The sequence below is a fragment of the Excalfactoria chinensis genome, chromosome 11 (assembly GCF_039878825.1).
Source record: "Excalfactoria chinensis isolate bCotChi1 chromosome 11, bCotChi1.hap2, whole genome shotgun sequence".
Taxonomy (NCBI): Eukaryota; Metazoa; Chordata; class Aves; order Galliformes; family Phasianidae; genus Excalfactoria; species Excalfactoria chinensis.
The window spans coordinates 12,367,425-12,383,945 of NC_092835.1; the positions used below are offsets into that span (position 1 = coordinate 12,367,425).

At 45.9% G+C, this 16,521-nt stretch overlaps 1 protein-coding gene across 8 annotated transcripts in view; it reads right to left on the reverse strand.

The window, feature by feature from the left end:
* The window catches only part of ZNF423 (zinc finger protein 423), a 193,673-nt gene that overhangs the window by 20,877 nt on the left and 156,275 nt on the right, over positions 1–16,521 (reverse strand). For all 8 annotated transcript variants that reach the window (XM_072346064.1, XM_072346066.1, XM_072346068.1 and 5 more), the window contains one exon: positions 1,390–1,521. In XM_072346064.1, the coding sequence (XP_072202165.1) occupies positions 1,390–1,521 (132 nt within the window). The remainder of the gene's footprint in view (positions 1–1,389; positions 1,522–16,521) is intronic.

Below are 16,521 nucleotides of genomic sequence, written 5' to 3' on the forward strand. Positions count from 1 at the left end.
TCTAAAAAGTCCGAGGATATCCACCAGAGAAGTGCCAATACACTCAGTTCAGCAGAACGTCCTTACCGGTGGTCAATTTAGAGTCTCCAGGCTGGCAGTCAGCTCACTTCTGACGGGCTCTAAATCCTGGATGGACTTTTGATATTTCACATAAAGCTAATGCTGTCCACGGGTGACTGGAAGAACTCAGTCATCAGAGCGAGCAGAGGACGTCACCGCTCCTGCAGGGAGCCCTGGCCCCACAGCAGGTGCATTGGATGCATTTTTAATGCAGGACAACTGGGCCAGGAGCGGCCTTGATGGCTGGTCTGGAGGATGAGTGCCCAGAGCAGCATTTCTGGCAGACACGTGAACCTGAAAGGGCAGGCTGCCACGGTGTTCAGACCTTCTAAATGGGCTGTCCTTCCAATATAGAAAAAAATATTATGATTTAATGTTACAGATATACCATCTACGTTAGGAATTTGAATTGACAATTACCCTGCCTTTAACAAGTGAAATTAGAAACATATTGAAATCCAGCTTTAGCTGGTTAAAAACATATCTAATTTTTTGTCTCATCCTATATGAATTTTCACCAGTAAATGAAAAAAGCTTCTTCAGCAGAATGAAAGAGATGCAGTCAAACACATTACAGTGTGCTTCAGGAACAGAAAAACTAACTCCAAGCTCTCAAACAGCAGTTCTCAGACTGTGGGCCAGATCCTAAGAAGCACAGGGCTGAGGGGATCACAGGAGCTGACACTCAGCCCGTAGTCACACATGGCAGTCATCCCTATGCAGTTTGGAAACTCAGGTGTTAACTCCTATTCTGATGAGCGAGTAAAAGGCACCTTTAAAATGCATCCTGAAAATCTTCTGAGAAGGGGCCATCCAGAACCATTTGTACTGATGAGACAGCTGAAAATGAACCACAGGGAAGGACAGAGCAGGCCCTCAGATGGGCACAACTGCAAAGGAGCTGGAAACGCGTTGACACAAGCAGACTGCCCTTAAAGAAACCTTTCGGATGGAGGTGTCAGACCACACTGTTGTGTCATGGGATCTCAGGTGCGCGAGGCTCGCTGTTGCATGTGGCACACAAGGAGAGTCCTCACGACAACAGGCCCCTGCGCTGCAAGTTCTGCTCTTAGAGATGTGCCTCACATTCAGGCCACAACCCGAAAGGCCCCAGTAGCAAGAAGTAACACAGGGCCAGCTGCATTTGGGTAGTGCCGTGAGATGTCAAACACCTCACCTCTGCAGTTTCAGACAGGAGATATTCTGAACATTTCCAAGCACAGTATTTCTTTTCCCAAGAAAAGGCATACAGTATTTTACAAATCCCCCAAGTGTCATTTCTGGATCAAGCCATGCACACTGAGGCTTGTCTCAGTCTCTGTGTCTTACCTGTGAAACAAACAGGGCATTTGAATGTGCCTCCCATCCCCTCAAAGCTGTGCTCAATCAGGTGACACAGGAGCTTTGCCGGAGAGTCAAACATCTGGTTACACAGCTTGCACTCATGATTGATGCCTTCCTCTGCAAGGTTCAAATGATACAACTTGTTAGTGACACAGCACATTAGCGTCTGCGATGCAGCAGTCGGCGAGAAACGCCCGTGTCCAAAGCTGTGTGCACAAATTCAAGGGCCCATGGCCACCAGCAAGGCACAGCCCTGTGCACTGAGCTCAGGTGAGCAGCCCCGGTCACAGGGGCATTTATCTGCAGCCAGGATGGAGGCAATGCCATGTGCTGCTGCTGGGCTGCGCCCATCCCGTGCCGCTCATTGCGCCTCGGCACACAGCAGAGACGTCGCTGCTCTGCGTATGTATTATTAAATACTCAAACAGCATCTAAAATGAATTTAACAGTGAATTCAACCACGTACACTGAAAGCAGGCTTCATCACCTCAGATTACACTGCAAATACAGCAGAGAGGAACAGACAATGGAAGAATAGCAGGAGCCCAAACCAGTGCTGGCCTTAATTTTATATCTCTTGGCTTTTTCCAAGCTGGAGAGACCATTAAAGGGAGTTAAATGTCATTTGAAAGAGTAATTTCCATGTAACATATCCAAAGTATTATTCTAGGAGGTGCGCTGAATACGCAGTGCCCACTACAGATGCCCCATGATCTAGAGGAACTCACAGGGAAATAATAGCAATTATTCTTCATCCCAGCCTACCACCTTTGTAAGATGGTATGTTTCTCTTCTACTAACTTCTGTATTTTTGTTGCCTCTATGCCATTTTTGCGGGTATTGAGGCCGTATTTCCTTTGGTTTTCTTGAAATGAGGGCGGGAGGAGCAGAGATTTAAAGTAACACAGGTTTAAAATGTACACTTTATACAATCCAGAGAACATCTCAACTTAAAGATTTTGTAGATGGCTTTTGTAAGCAATTCTCAAAAACATCTTCCCTTCATTACGGCAGCACACACAAAAGTCATGAACACGTATTTCAAAAACGAAAGAAATTGCCTTTTGATTTACACTCAGGCTTATTTTGTATCTCCAAACCTCGCTGACTTCAGCTGATAGTTCCAAGATGCCCAAGAAATGACCGCATCATCCCATCAACTGATCTCCTGCCAAACGCATTTGGATCTTGCAAATAATGTCAGCATTCAAAAGCACGGTCTCTATTTAGAATTGATTTAAATTAGCTTTAAAGCAGTCAAACCAAGGGAAATCATTGTTTCTTCAGGGCCTTTGGAGATTCCAAGATCTCAGTGCCCTGTTTTGGGGTGGAAAGGCAAGCAGAGGGTCCGGCACCAGCGCGGCACATAGAGCTGAGCTTGATAGCTCCTGCGGCCACACATCTGCATGGCTGCAGCTGGGGCATCCCCAGAGCTTGTGTGCCTTGATGGGCCCTCCATGAGAGGAGGGGAGGAAGAGAAATTATTTACAAAATGTGTCAGTATGCAGGGGGCAGGCTTCTGTCCCTCCCTAAGGGAGGCTGCTGGCCTTTCTCTGCAGAGGGCAGAAAGCAGGTAAGGATCTGTGCCTCGCACCACCTGAGCATGCCCAACAATGCAGGCAATAAACTTGGAGGACAAAGCAGGTACTGGGAGAATGGAACAAATTCCTTCTGCGAGTAAATCAGAGAAATCATGTTTGACATTAATTTTCTACTCTTGACATGGTGAGTGTTTGGAAAATAGTGATTCATGCGCAGCCCACGGTCCTGTGTGTTCATAAATACAGACACAGGCTGCTGATGAGAACACCGCTCCTTTTGCAGCCTGAAGAGCTTTAATTTCAGTAAAATTAGGAAAAAAAAGAAAAAAAAAAAAAAAAGAGGGCAATGTGCAGCATTTCGACTGAAGTATCTTTTTACAGGCTTGGTCTGTTTAATTAGGTACCAGAGATTGTGTATTCTCTTGGCTGATCCCCGCAGTATTTTACATAGTTAAACCCATAACAAACAAACTAAAACTCGAATGAAAAATAATAAAACATAATGGGTTCCTGCAGATCTGGAAATTTATCCCACTCGAGGCAAGACCTTTTGATTTGCAAATCCACTTCTGAATTATAAGGCCTTCTCCTCACCGGTGGGGGTTTTTATTCCACTCCCACAGGAGTCCATTATGTATTTCTCGTGTCTATAAAACCATCCAGGAAGAAAAAAGGTGGAAAAAAGTACCATGGTTAGCATGACAAACGCTTCTCTTTTCATGCATGTGTATTCAAAATATGAAAATGCCCAAAGATATAGATAGAATGGCTGCTATAATCACTCTCTTCTCCGTGGCATTTTACAGCATATTATTTTACACAGAAACACGGTGTGTGTGTAGGGGCATTCAGTCACCTTTGGAGAATAACTTCAGTGAATTATCTGGGATCATACAGGAGCACAAGTCGGCCTCCTGACAATGCAGCCGACGCCGGCCCTCCCTCCAGCCACGTGCGCCGGGCGTCAGCAGCACAGCGCAACGCGGCGTTCCCCTCATCTCTATTCTGTTTAAAAAAATAAAAATGACAGGCATCTATGAGACCTACATAACTCCAGTGAATTATGCAGCCCCTCTCATTTGTAAAATAAAATGCAGATTTTTACAGCTCGCTGTGCTAGATCTTCTCCCATCCCTCCGTAAGTGTATCTATGCGGGGATCAATTGATTTAACGCTAAACGAGCCACGCATGGCCAACAAGAATCTTGGGCTCCTTGCCTTTTTTTTTTTTTTTTTCCTGTGCTCAAAATAATAAGCATTAATTTTACACTTCATTTCTCAAAAAAATAATAGGATGTGCTCTTGTTTAAAACAAGCAGGCCTGCTGGATTCTGTCAGGCTGAAACTATGTCAGGCCAAAAGAGGAACAGAGCGCTTTGTGTAAAAGTATCATGGGGAGATGATAGTATCCTGTAATGTTTTCAGTACCTACTTTTGTCTCCAAAAGCATTTGATCCCTGGCAGACACACACTTATTTCCATACCGGTCTTGAGGGAAGCCAGTAGGAATGAGAGCTGATTATCTGAATCCTGAAGGTGAAACCTGGGTGGTGCCCACTGATGTCAAAGGCAGCGTTTGTCTAAATGTTGAGGTACATAATTTACTGCCTGCTCGGAGGGCTGGGGGCTGCGAGGCCCCGGCTGAACCATGGTGGTGGTGGAGCACGTCCTCATTGTTCTCAAGTTCAGATGCATTTGCAGGATAGTTCACATGTGTTGATAGGTGCTTAGCTGCATTTACACCAGCACCATGCCCGCTTCAGAGTGGGAGCGTGCCTCTCCATCCAGCCCTTTCTGCTGCTGCAGTGTGCATTTAATACATATTACAATGAGTCTCTCAGCCTCTAAGAGAACTGACGCCGGCAGCCTCCTGGCGAGGATGCAATATAATTAATAATGCTGTATTAAGCCCGTGCACCGTATCAGCTGCATTTCTAATTATAACTATATTAATAGCGGTATAAAACAATGCACTAACAGTGCCATGTACCGACATGTTATCAAACCAATAACAAACTGCAATTTAAACAATAAAACGGTATTGTCTTCACTGTTAGTTAAAACTTCTCTTCAACTTGATTTAATAAAGCAAAATTTCCCCTCATGGAATAACCACAACAGTCCTAATTTGAAGGAGTGCGTGCGGCCGTCTGATGCTCCTGACAGCAGCGCGGCATCCCGTGCCACGGCTCCACCTCGCTGCAGCAAATTACAGCAATAAAAGGGAACGTCTTTCCTGTACTCAGATATACACATCCACAGCTTAACCACACTTTTAATGAACTTTGAAATGCTGTAACTCCATGTAACAAAGCATTAATATGCTGTGCTCACAGAGAACTTCTCCTGTCCCCTATATCATAAATCTGGTAGAATTAAATGGGCCATGTAAGGAGCGCTCTGATTGTAACAGAAATAAATACAAATTGGAATGAATGCAGGGAAATAAAATGAAGACTGCATGAAACTATTCTGTTTATGCAATTCATTCCCCAGTAAATAAGTAAGCAAAGGGATACATTTGTAACAAGAGAAAAGCGGGAGGAGCCCAAGCACTGATCCATGTGGCTGTGCAGGAGTGAGGGGCTGTGGCCAGGAGGTGACAGTGATGGACATCCCTGCAGAACAAAGCCATGGGAACACCAGGCCAGCAGCACCAACAGAGATCCAACACGATTGCAAGGCCTGGGGCTGGGAGCTGGGCACGCCACTGCCAGGGGACGGCAGACTCACAGTGGTTCATGCCAGACTTGGACAATGCCTGCTATCCAGATGGCATTCTTCCACTGCTGCTGTCCCTATGCCCCATCCTGCTGTACAGCATCCCCCAAACACCCCGTGCCGCTGGGGTCCCGTAATGAATCCCAGTGGATGTGGCCAAGCCCCGCAGACCCCGCGCGGTGCCTCGCAGGCTGGCAGTGGGAAGCAGCGGATTGATGGCGCGGCAGCTGAGCGTCACCTGGGGAGCTGGGTGCCGTCCTCCCAGGGATGCTGGAGGTCAGTTACCATGGCAACGTTGAATGAGCTCAACCTTGTAACTGACCCTTATCTTTTTTTGATCTGTGGCCCATTTGGGACCTTGGCTGGAAATCAACTGGAAAATAATCCGGTCACATATCAGAAAGAAAATTATTTATACTTATTTATCCAGGTAGAGCTCGTATCTCCCTCTGACACCTCCCGTCCTGCTCCCAAGCACATCACACAGCCAAGCAGGATGCCCAGCCCTATGCTTCAAGACCTGTGTCCATCCCAACCCACAAAGCCACGAGCACGTCCATGTTCCACCAACACACTGCCAACACCTCGCCTGGCACAGCCATGAGGCCTCAGCCTCTGTGCGGTAACCATGAGCCTGCACCCACCCCTTGTCCTGAGCTTTAATATTTGATGTTGGGATCTGGTACCCGTGTTCTTTTGTGCATTCTTTCTCTGCTGAAATATGATTCTGCTTTGAAATATATTTATATGATCTAGAATGGCACAACACTGATGTCTTTTATGAGCTCAAGACTGTTTAATAAAATCTTGCATTCCTGCCTCATCCTTATGACAATTTCACTATTGTAAGTTTTCAAGGGATATGAGAGCTGTCCACTGTGGTTAGAAACATCAATTTAATGAAAAATGATAACACAGGGACTTTGATCTTTCTAGAAGCTATATAAGGAAAACCAACAAAAACGCAGAGCATTCCAAACATGTGTTGGCTCTGGCACAAGACCCACTGAAAGCCATCCCTCCTACAGCCTTCTGGTGGATGCTCAACCCTGGGAGCAGTCTGGCAGAGCTGAGGGGCTGCCCTGCTCCCGGTGGGGGAAGGGCTTTGGGAACCAGGGAGCAGAGAGGAGACCAGAGCTCCTAGCAGGCATTACTGGGTGCTGGACCAGCACCAATGGGTTCTGGTAACCAACTCCAATGCTTCTGGTGATGCACTCGTTATATGGCCTCTTTTCCAGGTATTCTTTTTTTCAAGCTAAATTAGCCTAACTGCATAACAGGCTTTAAACTCTTTTCACTATCTCAGGGGGCCTCAAGCTCAAAATATGCAGAATTAGATGCCAAATTATTTATAGGGTAGCTGTGAGTTCACTGCCTCCAGTACATGTCACTGTGCTGCAATATTAAAATGACCATTAAAAAGAAGCACAGTCCCAGAGGGACTTGAGATGAGATTGCACGGAGTTTCTACTGAACATGAGGGCAGCCTGCTCTAAGCCAGTGCCTGTGCTGCAATGGCACAGGAAGGCCTTGTGTCACTGAGGATGGCTGGAAATGGATCTGCCAAGACTGTCCTATCTGCTTAATTTTTGGCTTACAAGAAAAATAAAACCTGAAAGTTCAAAGGAGTTCATGGAGCTGTGCATCGTCAGTCTGCTGGCTGCAGTAACCAAGAGGGACGCTGACTGCATGGCTTATTTTAATCTGAGAAACTGCATATATAGATCATTTACAGAGATGCATTGCACTTTAGCCCTGCAACTTCAGAATGTAACAGCCTTTCTGTGAAAACATGTCTGTTTCAATAACCTACATTAAAACTCCTCGTAGATCAAATTCTGATAGGTCTGGCTGTACCACCACAACCATTCATTAAGGTCTAACTCCAATGGCTTCCATGGAAATGCAAAATCTGTACAAGGAAAGAAAACCTACATTGAGCATGCAAGACCAAAGACATGCACAGAATGAGCCTGGATGAAGCTAGAAAAGCCCTTAGGAACAGCTAGAGGTGAATGACAACACCCATGCAACTCAACTGTAGTCACGTATTTTGGCGTTTGGATAGATTCACAGCTGCACTATTTCAAGCTTGATGCCAATACCTGGTAAAACACAGCTGTGAGTGCAGGCTCACCATCACACAGCCATCCTGTGCTGCATCCCTCACGCTGCTGTGATAAACCTGAGCACCCCACTGCAAGCCCTGGTGTCCCCCATTGTGCAGTTCCCTGCACTGCTGTACACCCAGAGCAGGTCCATCCTGGGGTCCCATTGGCAGTATCATATCCAAGTGCTCAGAACAGGTAAACAGGAATAACTAGGACCTATCTGGCATCTCATCGCTGTGGTGGCACAGAACCACCAGAGCTCAAGCAAGAACCTCCAGAGGCAAAGCCTCTGCTGCTGTGGCTCAGGCTCACGTGGTGGGAGAGGGCTGCATCTGCAGCCTCAGCCAAGCAGACAAGCACCAGCCTTGCTCCTACCCATGCCTGCACCGTGCATCCTGGAGAGCACACATCAGGGTTTTACATACCCAAGCTCTCACAGATGAATGTCTAGATGAGTGTCTCTGATCTTCAGACTAAAGTTTCCCAAGCACACGTTGACATGATAGACTATAAATCTATTGTGTAAATAATCAGCAGACTAATGGCACCTAATAGTATATAATTAACATGACTGGCAGGCTGTAAGCCAGTTGTTGTCAGCTGTGCTCAGCAATACTCAGACTACAGGAACGCCTTACACCACTCCTCTGGTGGCATCAGGGAAAACTGGTAGAATGAGAGTGAAACAGGACATGTAACAAAATGAAAACTTTCAAATGTCCACTTTAATGAAGGAACATGCTTCCAGGCTTCAAGGTACAATAATGTTTGCTTGTTTGGCAAGAGTTTAGAACACTTCTGTTATGCTTGCACTGGTCAGTGTCTTTCAGCTTTTCACTAGGAGGGAAAGAAGCAAATCATGACAGCCAGCTGGCTGCCTGGGCACAGTCACAGCGCGGCACCTCACAGCCACCGCATGTCCTCCCCAGCCCAGCGCCCCAGCAGTGCACTCAGGGACAGGACACCGCTGTCCTGGCTGCCGAAACAAGATGCCACTGCCAGCAGAAACACTAAGGGTGACTAAACAAGGTGACCCATTTCACACAACATCAGTATCTCTCAAAGCTTGCTAGGTGCAAATACACACAAAAGAATGAAAACCAGACACTTTAAGTTGGGAATCCTAAGGTGCAGTAATGTATGATATCCCTTAAGGCAGTCACTAAGAAGGATCTGCTAGAAACAAGAAAATATCTGAAGCACCTCTGCATTATGCAGACGTGTATTCTCACCATGGAAATACTCAGCAGTGAACGTACAGAGCATCTCCATGGCTTCTGATGGGATTTGCTCAATTAATACCCCATGGTCCAGGTGGAAAACATCCCCTGTGGGAGCCTCACCTTGAATAAGAAAAGTTATAACCCCCCAACCTTTGGAAGAGATCTCACTGCCAGCAATGCCTCTGCATAGCACAGACCACGAAGTTGCACTTAGTAACATATCCAGCACACAAAACCTAAAATCAAAACAGCATGGCCCTTCTGGATGCAACAGCAGCCGACACAGCTGAGAGCACCTCCAGGGCACAGAGAAGCACTGGGCTGCAGCCTGCACGGGAGTGACCGGGGCTATTGGGGAATGCTCAAGGGCGTACAGGCTTGCTGCAGGGAAGGGGTTGAGCTACATCCACCAAGCCCAGTATAAGTTTAGGAGCACTTCCCTAATAAGCTTGGATGAGAAGGAAGGTACTAAGAAAGAGTGAAAAAGGAAAGGAAAAAAAAAAAATCAAGCTGCTTTTCAGCTGTTCTCTCAAATAAAATAAGATCCTAAATCAAACAGTCATAGAGACCCTGTTTGAACCAAAAAGAAGGAAACAATAAAGGTCTGTTAGAGACCCGCTACTATTTCACTCTTCATTTTTCTTGTGATTTCTTACTTGAAGCTCCAATTCAACAATCAACACTATGAAGTCGGCATTTGCTACCGTCACCCCCAAGAGGTATCAGAGATACAATCGTATATATGCAAAACAGGCAGAACTCTGATAACAATACCTTGCCTGTAGGCAAAAAATTGACTGTTTAAATGGCAGCCACTGTGATAATGCCAGCCTAAGAGCCACCCTTGCACAAATTTCCTCTGCTCAGTAACGTAAAAGTTCCACAAAGGAAGATACAGCAGTTGGGTAGTGACAGTGACGGCACATTTCTGTAGGAACACCGAAGACAAGATGGTAAAGCATAACCCCAGATGCAGCCATAAGCCTCAGCTTCTCCCCAGGGCACCCCAAGTGCCCCCATCCCTGGGCTGCCCCAGCAGAGGACTGGGACATCACCTCTGTGACAGTGCCCACTGCTGCCGGGCCAGCACTGTGCTCCTGGGGCGAGGCTTGTGCCAGGCACCACACACAGCAGTTGAGTCTCTGCAGCAAGATGAGCATCAATTATGCATCATATCAAAAACCAAAACGCTAGGGCATGGAGCTGGCTATCTGAAGCAGCGGAGTGAGCAAGTGCCAAAGAGAGGAAAAACACATCCAACACCATAACAGAGCACTCGGCAACTTCTCATGCGACGCCGTCAACCGCCTTCCATCCCAAAGTTCTCCAATACTTGGGAAGAGATTACAGAAATATTCAAAGATAAAATATTTGTATTTCCAATGTTAATTTGACACACAGGAGCGTGCATGAGGGAATGTTTATAATCAGCACTCCAATAAACTCACAAATGACTCCAGTATTTTATAAGCTTGTTAGAAACAAATCACTCCCTTAGCTTATATTTACTTACTGATGAATCGTAAAAGGCCTCAATACACAAAGAGTAAATTCAAAACTGTTTTCCTCTTGTTTTATCTTACCTACCCCTTCCTCACACACCCAGCCTGGCACTGTTCTGGGTGCAGGAGGCCGGGGCTGGCCATGTACTGCCTGCACAGCCGTGCCATGGGACTGGGTCGTGACCACCCATCTCCAGCAATAACAGCTTTGTGCTGCACGCTGCAGCCACAGCCAGCAACCTGCACATGGTGGGAAAACAGAGCTGGCAGAACAACTCTCCTTTTTGTAATGTTGCTGAGAGCTGAGTGGTGATGGGAGTGGTGAGGATACTCTGTGCTCCAGGTAGCAACTGGAGAGAAGGAATGCGGGGCTATTCTAACACGCTTTTACTTACTGTACGTTTAAGCATTATACATACATTTTATGGGAAAACCCTCACAGAACATGCTCAGAGTTCCCAAGGAAAACACAGGCAAGGCACCTCCATGCTACTCAGCCTGAGGTCATGTCAGTGGGTTTGGGATTGTAACACTGTAACTGCACTGCAATACTATGTATCATCATGGAAACATGAATCTGAGCAGGAAGGAGCACATCGTGGAGAGCACAGAAAAGTAGACTTTCCAGAGGGAGAAACAAAGCTGTAGTCTAAATGACAGAGTACAAAAGTACAGTGGTCTTCAATCTTGGCAAAAGTGCCCTAAGCACACTGAACTCCAGGATCCTTCCTGGGGATGTCCATTTACTTCTGGAAATGGCATTTCAGAAACAATACCAAAACACAACCACACTTCCTCCAGCAGCTGGACAGCCAGAAGGAAGAGGGAGAGAGGGAGGGAGGGAGGAAAGAAGGAAGGAAGGAAGAAAGGAAAGAAGGAAACTGGGTTGGTGGCTCCTGGCCATGGCCAACCCCCAGGGAATGGCAGATGCCTCAGGCACAAACAGTGGCAACTCCAGGGCCACTCTTGCCTGGCAGCAGGCTGATTTCCCAGCTGCTTTCCTGTGCCACACTTGGGGCCGCCCAGCACTCCCTGACCCCCATGGGGACAGCAAGGCAGGGAGCAGCCGGATGCCCGGCACCAACAGCAGGATGAGCCCAGGTGTCGCATCACCAGCAATCACGGGGTGCTTGTCATGGGCTCACGTGCACAGAGTTTAAATAGCCAGTGAGGATTTAAAGGGCTTTTATTGTACCACTCGATTTCCTTTTGCTTCTCCAAACAAAGGATGTACCAATCAATACCAATTTTGTTAAAACTGAATTATCTCTACCATCAACTTGAGCTCTCTAGCGCCCGCCTGAGTCCTCCTCAATCCCAGAGCAGCATCTGCCATCTCCGCACTGTCCTCACAGGCTCACGGCGTGCAGCCCAAAAACACCATCCAAATCAATTCGATTGGTGTCAAAAGCTCTCAGTCTTCTTGCACCCACCAGTACAGCTGCAGTATTCATCAGATTTTACCACCAGGATTAATGTTATAAAATGTCACTTGCTACAGTAAAATTTATCAACGTTATTATATACCATAGAAACTGCCACCACAGACAAATGCAGTACATTAAAATTTTGTCTAGAGCTCCCCAGAGGAAACATTTGCTGCAATTTGTATAACAGTTTATATATTTATGCTATTTAATGGTACAAAGCAATAATTATGACTTCATTCACTGATAAGCAACGGCATTATATAAATCAGATGCAGATTTAGAACATGCCAGCTTTGTCACTGGCCTACTACTTGTAAATTATGTTGCTGTTAAAAAAAAAAAAAAATCTAAGCAAATATGAGTTAGCAGCAGGAAGCTAATAATGTGCCTCCAGCTGTTCCAGTTAACCTGCAAATGTGGCCATCTGCACCTCAGGAGAAAAAGAAAAGGAGAGATGGAGGGAGGGAGGAAAAGGGGAGAGAGGAGAGGAGCGGCCGCCAGCGCCGGCACAAAGCCTGGGCCCAGAGCAGTAGGAGTGACCTTGCTCCTTGTGACCAGACAGGCACATATTCAAAATCAGAAAAGTTAGCGAGGAATAAAGGACCTTTTCTCCCCTACACCCACAGAAAATAAATAAAAAAATAGAGAAGTCTTTTCCACCGTCTTTTTTTCCAGAGCAGGCTGTCTTTCACCTCTGGGGTTATTATTTACTGCATTGCAGGGCTGCCCAATGAGCAGGTTTTCCTTACAACCTCTGCCTTTCATGTTCACTTTTTAGCACCTCTTCACAGACCCATCTTGTAGTATTTTTTAAAAAAAACTAGTGGTCATTGTAAGAGATTTATTCCCGCTTCAGACGGTTTAAAATGGATCCGCAGGGCACAAAGGCTGAGCTATCAAACAAGACGCAATGCTCAGATAGTGATCACAGATCTTCCGCACACAGCAGCTCCAGCGCTGCCTTTGGATCTGGGCCGAGTGTCCCTGGGATGTGTGGGCACTGCTCACGCAAAGACTGCTCTGTGAAATCTGGGTCATGGGGAACTGTCACAAAATATTCCCTTTGACATTCACCCACAGACGGAAGGAGCAGTGCCTGAAAGCGCACCTCATGTACGTGGTTGCTTTGGTACTTTGACAGCAGTCTCATGCTCAAAATTCCCCAGCATTCTCATTATTTAAGGGCCCCTGCTCCCCTATGAGACCAGGACAGGTTCATGCTGCAGTGCTCGGCCCTATGGTGCATCAGTAGGCTCAGGACTACCATCATTCTGAAATTAAAGAAACTCACCTTGCTTCTTCCAGTGATTTTTTTTTGGTTTTTTTTTGTTGGTTTTTTTTTTTTCCCCTCTTGGAAATGCTGAATTTGCCTTAAAGTGATGGGCTGTGATAGGCTACCTTCAGTTATTTCTCTCTTCAGAAGAGTTTTGTGACCCATTGCTGTTCAGTGTCAACAAGTTCTTGGTGTTTTCAAGTGAAACACCCCACCCTGTTGGTACATGCAAAGCAGACAGCACACATTTTTCCCCAACACTTACACTACACTTTGATTTTGGTGGGTATAATAAAAACTATGACTTGTATGAGTCTAGAAAACCAGTATTTGTAAGATGCCAATATGTACCATATCAATCAACATGAAGTGCCAGAGAAAGGCATCAGCCATCTCTTGGGAGGATAATAAGCACTCCAGGTGAACCTGCAGCTTTGTCTGGCCTTTCCAAAAATTGTTTTATCTGAAAATCCCCACATCTTTGAAAGCAGCTGGGGTAATGCTGAACCTTCCAGTACCAGAAGGTCTGGAACAGCAGAAGTGAGTGTTACACATGCTACACAACATTAATGGGATATTTTGTGCACCATCACAAGGCTGGTATTTTGTGAAATTCCAGTATGTTGCACCAAACCTCAAGCACTGAGACAGCACGTCCATACAGGTGAGTAAATGAAACACCCACAGGTGAATAAATCAAGCACCCAACGCGCTCACAGTGTCACTCATGCCCGCAAAGCATTTGGGGAGTGACAGAGTTACAGGAAAAACACCTACAAGTTCACATAGATAATGCTGTGACACGCTCCTTGTTGACCTGAGCAATTTGATCCAGAATTATTATGAAATCAGGAGAAACGCAGAGTTTTTAAAAGCACTGTATGAAAGAGAACAAAAGTTCATAAAATATGTTAAAGTGCTTTCCATAACACTAGTTTATGTAGCTCTCCACAAAAAATAGGTACTCTAAACCACAGTAGTTAATCCTGACAATTTACAGCCCATCATAACTCATTCCCGCTGTATGGAGGAACCCATCGCTAAGCACAAGTGATCTTGCCATCGCAGATATCTCTGATAGGCAGTACAATGGGATGAGTTTCACAGTGTCAGCCCTAATTTTCAGCCTTGACTTTGATTTCCCTTGCCTTGGTGGGTTCCAGTCAGACCCTCAGTGTTACTCTAATGTAGCTTTTTTGTGGTTTTAATATGAATATCGTGTCAAGGATCTGAGATATTAAGAATGACAATACATTATTATTGCAGCAGGGAAATCTCCAGAGTCCTAGAAGTAGGATTTTGAAAACCACAGTCAAAAATCAATAGTAATCCGCAAGAATTCATAAAGGAAACATGTCAGTCAGCAGCTTTGAAGACAAATCTTAAATTTTATCTTAAGCAGGCCAGACAAGCACAAGTCATTTAGGAGACACAGGCAGAGGTGCGGACCCAGCTCTCCGGGCTGTGGGAGGGAGCTCACCTCACCCAGCAGCTCCACCGCTGCCCTTCTGTCCATGCCTCAGGGCCAGCCCAACCTGCAGCCCCATGGCTGTGTTTGAGCAGGGGGATGCTTGGCTGCATCCCTGGCACCGTCTGCTCCCAGCAGAGGCCCAGCTCCTCCCTCTAAAGCAACCATCCTCCAGGATGTAGGGGAAAAGCAGCTCATCTGCACTCCCTGATAAATGTGATAATGAGAAGAAATGCTAAGAATCGTACATGTGAGCCTTTGATGAATTCACAGCCAGACATCTGTTTGCAAGGTAGCTGGCTCATGTGCTCCCTTCAGCAACAGAACTTATTGTTGCTTGGTTTTGATTTACAGAACCAGGAATATCCCCCGAATTAATTAATTTGAACACTTTATTTGTGTATAGCACCGTATGCACTAACAGAATCACCAAAGCACCCTAGCTCTCCTCCAGGAAGAAGTCTGCTTAACCCTGCAGACAGCAGAAGGCAGCACAGGGGAAGCATGGCAAGGCAACACACACAGGGGTCTCTGACATGGGGAGTGCAGTATGTCGGCACAGCCTTACAGCTTACTCTCCTCAGTCACATCCCTCACCTCCACTATGACTTTGAAAGAAGTTTCTGAAAGGAAAAACAAGCTGCAAGAAGCTGGAGATGGTGTTGCTCTCTTATGCAAGAATATGTAGCAGCACTCAGAGGGAGAGAGATCTTCCTCTGGCACTCCGTCCTGCACAATTTGCACTGCACAAAGGCTGGGTTTGACTCACAAAGGAGGACATTACAAGCAAAGGAAGCACACAACGTTTTCAGTCCAAATCCAGTAAGACATCAAGAGTCAGTCTTATGCTCTCAGTACCTCCCTACAGCCCAGACAGCCCACATGCTTTGCTACTGCTGCTCAAAACAGTGGTCTGGAAAGGTCAGGAGATCTAGCTCGGATGGAGGCACAAGGCTTTCAGTCCTGCTTAGACTTCAAAACTGATTTAAAGGCAAGTATATCGAGTTCCCTGGCTGAATGACACAGGGCCACCTTTTAACAGCCAAGGAGGATCTGCCAGTGATGGTACCAAGCTCTTCTGCAATGCCCAAGTCCCCTGCCTTCAGCAGCATTCCTGGCCCAGGTTGCAGGGAATGCCACTAGAAGCTGCAGCAGCCCTTCAGGGCAACAGCCAGGCATGGCATGCTGCATGTGTGCTATTTATTAGGCATATCATTTATTAATTTATGTAGATTAGTAGACTGCATGACCAAAAGCACACAATCAGCAATGAAGGGTGTCCGAGCCGGCAGGAGAGACTAGATCCAAAATTGGTTTCAGTCTTCAAAAGATAATTTTTCTTTTTTTTTTTTTCTTTAAACCAATTCCAGAGAATCTTGGTTCAGGCCCTGCAGGCACTTAGAGGAGCTGCTTTCACTGCAGTAGTCACAGCAGAGGTAGCTGAAATCTCCATTACAATGGCTCTGTCACAGGTACTGCAGGAAGACAAATTCATATAGGGAGCCCTATTGATACTTGATTTGTTAGATCTCAATTGCAGAAGTCTCCAAAGTCTGATGTTACAGTACTACAAAATCGGTCAAGCGTATATTCACCACTCACTGTATGCTTCAAGCCCAAATGCAAAGGATCAGTTCTCCTCTCCCAGGGCATAAACCTTTACAATATGTAACCAGTACTGACCTACAAGACAAAATCTTATCAAAGCTTTTTTTGTGTGTTTTGCTTTCAAGGTAAAAAAAAAAAAAAAAAAAAAAAAAAAAAAAAAGAGAGGAAAAAAAGAAAAGAAAAAGGTGCACCATCAATCCAAGGACAGCTGAAAATCAGATCAGCATTCTGGCACTCACT